Source organism: Psammomys obesus, unplaced genomic scaffold (genome assembly GCF_907164565.1).
Source record: "Psammomys obesus unplaced genomic scaffold, mPsaObe1.curated_primary_1811, whole genome shotgun sequence".
NCBI classification, from domain to species: domain Eukaryota; kingdom Metazoa; phylum Chordata; class Mammalia; order Rodentia; family Muridae; genus Psammomys; species Psammomys obesus.
This window is the reverse complement of record NW_026591598.1, coordinates 12732889-12744133: the sequence shown is the minus strand read 5'-3', so window position 1 is coordinate 12744133 and position 11245 is coordinate 12732889. Positions and strand designations below refer to the sequence as shown.

The window sequence follows — 11245 nt, the reverse complement described above, 5'->3', positions numbered from 1 at the left end:
CCCTCGGCGAGGGCGTCGCGGACGGGATGTGACGGCTCCGGCGCGGGAAGGCGCGGGAGGGCGCGGGTTCCGCGGACCAGGCGGAGGGCAGGCTGCGGCGCACGGCGGGCCCGGGCTCCAGCCGAGCCGCCCCCCTCGCCCGGGCCCCGCCGCGGCCGCCGCGCCCCCGCCCCCACCCCGCCCCCGCGCGGGAGGACTTGCTCCAAACTCCCTGAACTTCGGGCGGCTCCCGGAGCGGCGGCCTCGGGGTGCGCGGCCCTGCCCGGGGACCCCGGCCGCTGCGCTTTGGCTTCCCACCCTTGAGGACTCCGGGGGGCCCCTCCCGGGCGGAGCTGACCGCTCCCCGCTGCTGGCCGCGCCGCGATGCTCGTGAGGAAAGTGCCGGGCTTCGCCCCGGCCTCGCCGTGGGGGCTGCGGCTGCCGCAGAAGTTCCTCTTCCTGCTCTTCCTCTCGGGCCTCGTCACCCTCTGCTTCGGCGCCCTGTTCCTGCTGCCCCACTCCTCCCGCCTCAAGCGCCTCTTCTCGGCCTCGCGGACCCAGCAGCCCGGCCTGGAGGTGATGGCCGAAATCCCCGGGCACCACCCGCTGCCCGAGCAGGAGCCGCCTCCCAACCCTGCCCCGGCCGCCCCGGCCCCGGGGGAGGACGGTCCCGGCCGCCCGGTCGGTGTCCTCCACAGGAAGGGCTGGCTGCGGCGCACCCGCCCCACCGGGCCCCGGGAGGAGGGCAACAGCGTCGCGGCTCCCCGGCCGCGCGAGGAGAGCGTCCGCTTCAGTTTCGACTACAACGCTTTCCGCAGCCGCCTTCGGCACCCGGTCTTGGGGACAAGGACTGACGAGAGCGAGGAGTCCCAGAGTCTCGTGCGAGCCCAGCGAGAGAAAGTCAAAGAGGTAAGCGTCCTCCGGCACACTCCTCCCGACTCCTAGCTGCAAGCATTCCCCCTCCCCGGCCCCTCCTGGCTCCCGGTCCACCTGCGACCCCCTCGGGCACCTGCGGCACCGCCTCTCTCCCGTTACTCTCTCTCCTCCGTGCACACTTTGCGGGAACTAGGGGTGCAGTTCTCGGCCCCGACCCAACCTCCGGGTGCATCTCTCCTGTAGAGTTCCCGGCCCTGGTGGGCTGCTCGTAAGCGGCTTCTAGGTCCTTAGTTTGCATTTGGACAGAAGGGAGGCACTGGAAAGCTCCCTCGCTGCGTGTCCTTAAGTCCTGGCTTCTCTTAAGCCCCAGCAGACTGTGGGAAGCCGGTGTGTGTGAGGCATTTGGTGTCCTGTTTTGTAATCCCTTCAGCATCTTGCAAACCAGGGTGTTGAGCGTTCCTGCTAACCGATTCTACCGAGCTTTGCAACAATTGTACATAATTACATCTGAAAGAGGAAGGCCTGATCAATAGCGCCGTGGTCGGGTTACAGAGGCTCTGAGGTTAGTGGCTTAATGAGGCGGGGCTTGGACTGGCCTCCCCGTAAGGACTGGGCCGCAGCCTTAGTTTTGAGACATCGAAAACAAACACAGCCTGGACATGGCTTGGAGACAGTTCCCCTAACCGGGCTAAGAGTGATCTGTGCAAGACGTGTGACCAGCTTAGCAGAGGGGGCTGCAGTGCCACCCCCAGGCCACACGGGGGCTTGGAGCAAGCAGTGGGCCGAGGTCCCCTCCCAGGAAAGAAGGGGATGCTCTCCCCTTCCTGGCCACCCAGAAGGAAAGCGTCGCTCCGGTCTGGCTCTCTGAGTTTACTGCACGAGGTCAGCAGGCCTGCTTCCATTTCTAGAGAGAGCAGGCAGCACCTTTAGGGCCTCTCCCCTGCCAAGATCCACCTTAGCCACCGGGGGACTTGGCTGCCTTCTTCCCCCGTGGGAGTGTCCTTCCCCCAGCACCCACCTCATTTCCCATTTCCCATATGGGTCTGTGCATACCCGAAGGTGCTGGGCTGAGTCCTGTTTGAGGCTCTTAAAAAACAGTCACAGGACAGTCAAAGTCACGCAGAAGCCAAGTCCATGGTTTGTGCGCATGAGAGCCTCAGTTCCCCAATTTTCACCCAACTCTCAAAGCCTAATCAAAGACTAGAATTTGCAACCGTTAAGCAAGGGGCACCGTTTCTCCGGCTTCTGTTAAGAGGCTGTCTTGTGGCTGGTTCCCCTGGGCCGCCTGCCCCTCCCTGTCCCAAAGCTGTCTCTTAATTCAGGCCTCTTTCCACTGCTCCGAACCTCCTGCGTGGCAGGCTGAAGCCCCCCAGTGAAATCACACATACATTGCATGCATGCCGTTTCTCATGGGATGCCTAGAGCTGCCAAGAAACTGTCAGAAAGATCTCTGAACGCCTCGAGAACGTTCTACTGCGGAAGAGGTCCGGCGACCCACTTCTGAAAGCCTGGGCTAGACAGAGCCTCCCTGATAGGGCAGGGGCTGGGTAGGCTGGCTGCTGGAGGGGACCTTGGCTCTGTCCATGCAGAGGAGCCTTTGTTCCTAGCAGAGGCTGGAGGTCCCAACTTGCGGGCAGGGGCTGGGGCTGGTAGGAGGTGTGAGGGCTCTATGATTTGCGGGTGGGAGGAGGACTACATCGTTGCCAGGTGTCTGGATCTGGGATGTGTCATCCCCCTACACCTCTGGCTGCTAGAGGCGGCTGTGGTTCCTTGCAACTGCTTTTCCACAGCCTTCTTGTTCTGTTTGCAGACTGCAAGCTCCTCCAGAGTGGTGGGTGCCCGCTGAGCTGTAGTCACAGTATTTTTTTTTTTTGGGGGGGGGGACGTGTGGTCTTTTCAGGCTACTTGATTTGAACCCTGCCCTGGGTCCCCATCCTGAAAATGATCGGTGGAGTCTTTGGCTTAGAACTTAATCTGCTGTCCTACCAGAGGAGGCAGCCTGCTGGATGTGTCTGCGCACGGTCCTCCTTTGACGTCTCTCTGTGTCAAGCCTATGGGTGGGTCATTTTAAAGGTGCCTGTTTTCCAGAAAGGGACCGTGGCATTTGTCCCCGGCTTGTTTATTTCCAGACATGGATTGATTAGACCCAAGAGGAGGAGAGATAGCATCAGATGGAAAGAGTCCTGTTCTTATAAGATGAGATTTTTTTTTTTTTTAAAGTGAAAATAAACATCCGGACAGAATCAGAGAAGGGTGATGGATGAAGGTGGGTGGAAACTGGACCCTCTGGCTCCGAATCGAGTAAATGTATCTGTGAACATTCTGGTTTGAGAGATGGATGTGGTTGTGAGGCCTGTTGATAGGGTTGGGTTAGAGTCACAGGTTATCCTTGCGTCGGGAAATACTTTACCCCTCCCACCCCCAATTTTGGAACCTCGCAGAGAGCAGTGTGTTGGAGATGGGGGACGGAGAGAACACAGGTTGGTGACTTAGCTGCCAGCTGTCTGTCATTGGCTAAGCCACGCCCCCTCCTGCCAGGATCTTCCTGCAGGACTGGATAAAGAAGGGGTGATAGGCCGCTGGTGGACTCGGGTCCACCTTTGACCCCTTTGTAGACTTCCAAGCCAGTCAGGGACACTTTAGCGTTGATCTCTCTCCGTTCTTGCACCTCCTTGTCCCATGACGTCAAGCGTGATGAGGTGCTGACGGTTTTGATGGCAATGAAGGGTCCCAGCCTGTACCCACGGATAATAAATGTCGGTTAGTTATTCCCAGCGCTCAGGTTTGATGGGGAGGTGGGGCTGAATGTCTCTACATCTCGGGCTCCTGAAGGGCGACCACGTTGGTGAGGGTGCAGAAGGGCTTGTTAACTATTTCCCTTCCAGCTCTGAGGGCCGTACGGACCCCCAAGGATGCTTTTTGGCGCTGTGGTATGAGGTCATCTACAAAGGTGTTGGGATGCATTCATGGCTGCCCTGGGACACGTGCAGCCTGAGGGCTGCAGGTTGGCCATGAGGGGTCCTTGTCCTTGTCCATCGGTGGACGGTCTCTGGACCGCCACGTTCAGGCTCTTCTCACTTGTGACAAGAGCTGGGAACGGGCATCTTGTTAGTATCACCTTCCAGGGAAATAACTTACACTGTTCTGAACTCACGAGGGCCGATGGCTGGTCCTCCCAACCAAGGGAGCCTTTGTCAAAGGGAATGAGCAATCTAGGACCATGATACTGGGCGCTGGTTTGGGGCATCCTCCTAGCCCTTAGTACTGTTGGACAAATTATAGGAAGGATCGTTTCTTCTGGTTCCTCTACCTGAAGGCCTAGTCAGGGCAAAGAGAACCTCGGATTGCATTTCTACTTTCTTGTCCAGCTGGCCCTGGATTCTCGGGTGTCACCTCACAGCAGTCTATCGAAGAATCCAGCTTGGCTTCAACTCTGACCTTTGTCCGGGTCTTGGTCTTGATATGGTAAAGCCAAGAGACCAGAATTCAGGGGGTCCTTTTCTCTTCCCCATGCCCCTTCCCCCCATTTGCTACAGTGTTTAGGGATCTGTCCCATCACCTAGAATCTGGCATGACATTGAGTTGTCCTGGGTATTTGGATATTAATTCAGCTTTATTAAAGATCTGTAAATTGGGCCGAGGAGATCGGTCAGTTGATAAAGTGCCTGGAGATCTGAGTTCAAACCTCAGAACCCATGTTAAAAAAAGTCAGAGATTGTTGGCATTTCTTTCTCATCCCAGTCACGGGGAGGATGGGGAGGTTGAGACAGAACTTCAGGACTTACTGGCCAGTTAGTTTGGTCTACTGGGCAATGAAGAGACGAGTTGGTATTTCTTGACAGGGTTTCTCTGTGTAGCCTTGGCTGTCCTAGAACTCACTTTGTAGACCAGGTTGGCCTCAAACTCACAGAGATCCACCGGCCTCTGCCTCCCGAATGCTGGGGTTAAAGGGGTGCACCACCACTACCCAGCTGAGAGACCCAGCTGAAAAAAAAAAAAGGTTGGCTTATGGCAGCTGCTGCCAAGCCTGATAGCCTGATTTGATTCCTGAAACCCACATGGTGGGAGGAGAGAGCTGTCTTCAGAAGTTGTCCCCTGACCTTCACGGGCGTGCTGAGGTGCTGTGGCGTGTGCAATGCCTCCCTGCCCACAGGCCAAGGAAATAAATGTGGAAAGAATTCCTGTTCTTAGGGGAAAAAAAAAACCAAAGCAAGATGGATACCCCTGACCATCTGAGGCTGACCTCTGGCCTCCATCCCCTCCGCCCCCCAACATGAACCACACACACACACACACACACACACACACGCACAAGCACACGCACACGCACGCACACACAGATCTGTAAATGGACAGCTGAGGCTGCTGGTAGTTGAGGCTGGATCTTTGCCCAGGAGCACCTGTGATTTCCAAGGAGGCCGAGAGGGAGTGTTGGCCGGGTTTAAAGAGCTTAACAGCTCAACCCTAGAGGTTGGCTAGAAAAATCAGTAATTTTCCAAGACTAATTCGAAGGGGGTGGAGCTCCTGTGAACGAACTCTTTCCTGCCTGGATAGCAGGGACCTGGAGGACGCTTTTTAATTGTCCCAAAGTGCCTTTGGCTCGGCAAGAAGTGTCCCTGGCTCCAGAGGCCTGCCACCTCCAGCCTCCAGGATATTGCTGACTGTGACAGGTGACTGTGTCATCTTGGCGAATGATCTTTGGTCCTCATTAGTAGGCTGGTTCATTAGTCATATGTGGTTTCTCTGTACCTTTGATTTATCGTCACTGGTACCAGGGACAGGTAGGGAAATTAAAAGGCCTCGTGTTCTTTGTAGCATGGGAATCGGAGCCTGGGAGACGCACAGGATAATTAATATTAGGAATGAGCTGGGATCGAAACAGCTTTGCCTTGAAGAGCTGGCTTTTGCGGACCCATCAACGATACCTTTGGTCCTCCCCATTCCCTGGTTTCCTTCCTCCCTTTGCTGTGTTAGTTCATTTCTCATAGGTGGAGACAGGCTGTAATAACTGGACACATCCCTTGAGAGCCTTGCCTCCTGAGTCCAGCCCCGCCCTTCCGGCTCCTCTGAGAACTCTGAGCTCTGGTTCTTGACCGGACAGCCACTGTAACACACTGACTGTTCTCTGCTTTCTCCTCTCGGGGTCGCCAACCTTTTGGGGGACCGGGCATTAGAGAAGGGATTGCTTCCTGGGCCTTAGCGTCCTTACCTCCGTCTATGGTGTTCGATAAGAAAGAAAGAAAATGATGCCTGTGAAGAAATCAGCTGTTTGTTCCACAGTAGAGTTAGCAGGGGGGTGAGGGTATAGATTCCCCAAGGCATTCAGAGTGACTGATTTACATCCGTGCTCACAAGATGCCTTTTCCCTGCAAGAGCGATCCATTACTCCACCAAAAATAAATATTGTGATATATATTAGGCATAGTTTGCTCAGAGGGTCTTACATCTTTTCTCTTATTGGGAAAAATAAATCAGGCTCGTAGATCGCAGAGCCTGGCACGGGGAAGCTGCGCGGTAGTCTTGGTGGGCACCGGGCCTTGGGAGTGCCGGTGCCTGGGGCGACGTCACCGGTGTCTTTGTCCCGAGTTGAGGGCAGGGTGGGAGTTTTAGGAAACTCTCCTTCCTGTCATGTGTCTGTTGGCCACACAGGCAGGGGCTTAGCTGTGGGATGATGAACTTGGGATACAAGACAGCATTTGCCTTGAATGAAGTCATGGCTGTTTATTCCATGTCTTGAAGACAGGGACCACATGTGGAGCGTGGCTGATTGTCATAGTGGGGGCGTGGGGGGGGGTTAACAGCCTGGCGCACCCGAAGTTTAGACAGCAATGGCTCCTGCTTTCCCACCAGCCTCAGGCAGAGGCCTGACTCATAAGTGTTTGCATAACTGAGGGAAAACCAATGCATTTTCTTGGCTCTGTTTCCAGGGCTGATAACGCAGATTCCCCAAAGGACTCCTCAAAGAATTTTGACTGCCAGAGGACCCCAGTCCCACCTCCCTCTTCCTCTTTCAGTCTCTGCTTTCTGGGGCCAGTTAGCACACAGCTTAGGCATAGATCTTGTTCTTTTTTTTGGACAGGGTTTCTCTGTGTAGCTCTAGAATTCACTCTGTAGACCAGGCTGGCCTCGAACTCAGATCCACCTGCCTCTGCTTTCCCACCCCCATCTCAGTGTTGGGATTAAAGGACATTCACCACCTGCCTCTGTTCCTCCTACCCCTACCCTCCACCACCCAAGTGCTAGGTTTAAAGACGTGAACCACCACATTCCGGCAGATCTTGTTTTCTAAAGGCGGTCTATGCAGGTGAGAGTACTCTCTTATCAGGCCTGTTTTGTGGAGAGAGCAGAAGCCACAGAGACCAAAGTTACAGGCCTCAGAGCTGTAGCTTAGCCACAGGTGTTCGCTGCCTTCCTAGAAGGGCTGTTTTCTAAGATTTGAGTTGAGAGCCCCTCCCCCCCCAAATCTGAGTGGCAGGCGTTCAGCATCACCCTTCCTCATGCTGGGATCTGGCCGGCTCTCACCTCAGCAGTGGTTTCTTTACCTGAAGATCAAAGCTGGAGTGGCTGGCCGGAGGATTTAGTACCATCTGTGGACTTTTTTTCCAGGCAAATTTATGCCTCCACCCACAAGATTTAGAAAAAATACATACATGCACATTTGTGGCTGCATGGAATTTTGTGCATGTGTGCCCTTGCTGGGCACTGGATCTCCTGGAACTGAAGATTCAGGCAGTTGTGAGCTGCCTGATGTGGGTGCCGGGAACCAAACTTGGGTCCTCCGTACAAGCATCCAGCTCCAGCTTTGGCGCTTTGGCTAGGGCCCTCCCAGATAGAGGAGGCGTATTCTGGGTCAGGTCCTTCGTGGTGAGCCTCCACTAAGTAGCATCCGTGTTCAGTCACCTCATAATAGAGGATTGTTTTTTCCCCTCCTCGCCTTCCACCTCAGTCACTTTGCACAGCACCACAGCGAACACGAGTCATTCTTGCCAGCTCAGTGGCCTGCTTTTCAGTGCAGCCATGTCCTGAAGGGTCCAGGACTCTCCCCTGCGTTGCCAGCCCTGTGTGTTCTCATCTTTTCCACAGCTTTGCGGTGTAGGCGTTGTTTACATAAGTGTAGTTTATATATAGTGAAAGGCACAGAAATTTGGTGGGAGGGGTGGTTCAAGACAGGGTTTCTCTGTGTAGCCTGTCCTGGAACTCACTTATGTAGACATGGCTGGCCTCAAACCCAGAGATCCACCTGCCTCTGCCTCCCAAGTGCTAGGATTAAAGGCGTGCGCCCCTGCCTCCACCGCCTGGATGAAATGCAGAGATCCTAAATACAGTTTGCTGGGTTCCATATCCTCCAGGAATGCTTTTGAATTTTCAGAGCCCATCCCCAGAGGGACCCTCATCTACCCGGTCTCTATCCTGATTTCTCCCAGAAGGCATCAGTATAGCATAGGACATGAAATAAGCAGGGCAGGCCAGTGTGTGCCCTGTGGATAAGGCTTCCTTCCTTGCTAACAGTGTTTTCATAATTGTCACAGGCACATTGTGCTCTAGTTGAGGTATGCTCCTTTGTGTGGCTCTACCTCTCTGTGGCTGGAGTTTTAGGTTGTTTCCAGTGTTCAACTATGGTGCAAAACAAACAAACAAACAAGGAAACTACTTTTAAATAAAAAATTTATGTATAAGTGTGTCTGTCTGTCTGTGCACCGTATCCGTGTCTGTTCGAGGAGGCCACAAGAAGCCATTGGGTCCCTGGAACTGGAGTTACAGATGGTTGTGAGCCTCTGGGACCTGACCATGGGTCCTCTGGAAGCAGTGCTCTGAACCCCCGAGCCAGCCCCAGCCTGAATGAAGCTCCTTTGAAATTCCTTAGGGAACAAGACAGCAAGGGAACATTAGTCACCCTGTGTCCCACAAAGGCATCTCCTCTCCATTGATCTAGGTTTTCCTTAATTGCTCTCAAAATAGCTTTGTAGTGTTCAGTGGTCAGGGCTTGAGCCCTATAGTCTGCGATCTGTATCTGTTCTACAGTTTTGTGCTGTTATGAATTTTATTCTTTAAAAAGTTTCTGGTTATTTGTTGCTAGTGACCAGGCAAACAATAGTTAAATTTATATTTTTTATTTTTATTTAAAATTTTTTTGAGACAGGGTTTTAACGTCCTGTGCTGGAATTTGCTATGTAGACCAGGCTGGATTTGAACTCACAGAGATCCTCTTGCCTCTCCCTCCCAAGTGCTGGGATTAAATGTGTGCACTACCACACCTGGCTCGTTTTTTTCTTTAAAGCGTAATTGCCCTCCTCTCACGTGGCCTTCTTAAATCCATTAGATTGGGGGTGCAGGAGGCTTCTTAGGATCTTTTACGTAAACATCGTCTTGTGTGCTTTTACTTTTTCCTGCCCAGCGTGTCTGGAGCCAGTTTCTTCTTTCAGTTTTTCGTGAGTTCCGGGGATGGAACGCAGCTCATCAGGCTTGTGTGGCAGGTGCCGTCACCCTCTCTCCTATCTTACTGTCTGTCTGTCTGTCATTGGTGAGGACTCTAGTTCCATGTTAGATAGGAGGGGTAAGAGCTGTGGGCAAGCCAAGTTTCATTACCATAATGTCAGGCGTAGTTTTCTGGTTAATGCCTTTTATCAGGCCAAATAAATTCCCCCTCATTCCTGTGGGCTGAGAGGTTTTCTGTGTGTGCGTGTGCGTGTGCGTGTGCGTGTGCGTGTGTGTGTGTGTGTGTGTGTGTGTAGGTCAGAGGACAACCTTGGATCTCATTCCTCCGGTACTGTGCACTGATCTTTTGAGACTGTCATCGGCTTGGAATTCACCAACCTGGCTAGGCTGGCTAGGCAGTGAGCCTCGGGCACCCTCCATGTCTCCCTGTGGAGGTGGGATTACAGGTGTGGACACTGTGCTTGGCTTCCAGGGATGAACTGAGCCATTGTCCTGGTGCCCTCGGGGCCGAATGCCGTTAGATGCTTTCCCTGAGTCTACGGAGATGGTGAAACTGTTTTCCTCTTCAATCCTGTCACTATGGCAAAGCTGGACGATTAAAAAAAAAAAAAGGTTAAACCAGTGCACTGGTCCCGATACTTTGATGAGGATTTTGTGCATAGTTTTATTGTTTTTAAAAAAAATCCTTATCTGCATTTTGGTGACAGTCTCATAGTTCTCATGATTTTCTTCTTTCTGCATTCTGAAAGAATTATGTGTGCATCTGTTCTTTTTATTACAAGGTCTCATGCAGCCCAGGCCTGATTTGAACTCATATGTAGCTGAGGGTGACTTTGAACTTCTGATCCTCCTGTCTCCACAACACCTGATTTTTTTTTTTTTTTCTTAATCTTGTGTTGTTTTGGTTTTTCAAGACAGGGTTTCCCTGTGTGTCCCTGGCTGTCCTGGAACTCACTCTGTAGACCAGGCTGGCCTCAGACTCACAGAGATCTGTCTGCCTCTTCCTCCCAGAGTGCTGGGATTAAAGGGGTTTATTTTTATTGTTTATTTATGTGTATGTGTGTGTATCTGTATGTGTGTATTCAACATGTTTGTGGGTACGGAGGAGGCCAGGGGAGGGTAGCAGATCCCCTGGAGCTTTAGTCACAGGTGGCTGTGAGCTACCAGACACGGTGCTAGGAGCTGAGCTGAACCCCTGCCTCTGGAAGAGCAGTAAGTCCTTCCAAGCCGTCTCTCCAGCTCTTTACGTGATGCCTTAATTATTAATGTTTTGTCTGTGTCGAAGTCTACCTTGAAATTGGGCGTCATATAATGTGAAGCCCCAGCGGTGTACTTTCATGTACTCAGTCTCCATTCTGTAGTCATCGATTTGGCCTCTACATTCGTCATAAATACGGTAGGATAATTGGTATTATTTTTGACTTTATTTTAAGCATTCAGTTGTCTAAAGGAATTAGTCAAGTTTTCCACTCATTCCTACCATGTCTAGTGTCTTTAATTCTCTTCCTATGTTTTTGCTCCTCTCTGCTTTTGCTGCCATGTAGCTCGAAAACACTCTTTTAACAGTGTACATCTGCCCATGACAGATTCTTGCAGTCCTGTAGTTATTTGAAAGCACTTTCGTTTTATTATATTGTGGAATTTTAACTCATTCATTCATCTAAAAAATACACTTATTTATTTTTATGTCTGTGTGTGTTTTGCCTGAATACATGTCTTATTGTATGTCTCTGACACACACGTGTTACCGGCACCTATAGAGGCCAGAAGAGGGTGTCAGTCCGCTGGAACTTATGGATGGTTGTGAGCTGCCATGTGGGTGCTGGGAACTCAACTCCAGGCCTCTGGAAAGGCAGCCAGTGCTTCTAACTGATGAGCTGGCTCTCCAGCCTCTCATTTGTAGTGTGTGTGTGTGTGTGTGTGTGTGTGTGTGTGTGTGTGTGTGTGTGTGTGT

General features: G+C 52.5%; 1 protein-coding gene across 1 annotated transcript in view; it reads left to right on the top strand.

Annotated features, from left to right (window-relative positions):
- Window positions 1–284: 284 nt before the first annotated feature.
- Man1c1 (mannosidase alpha class 1C member 1) overlaps window positions 285–11245 on the top strand; it is a 127972-nt gene continuing 117011 nt past the window's right edge. The window contains exon 1 of the mRNA XM_055611055.1: window positions 285–888. Within this exon, the coding sequence (XP_055467030.1) occupies window positions 364–888 (525 nt within the window). The 5' untranslated portion in view covers window positions 285–363. The remainder of the gene's footprint in view (window positions 889–11245) is intronic.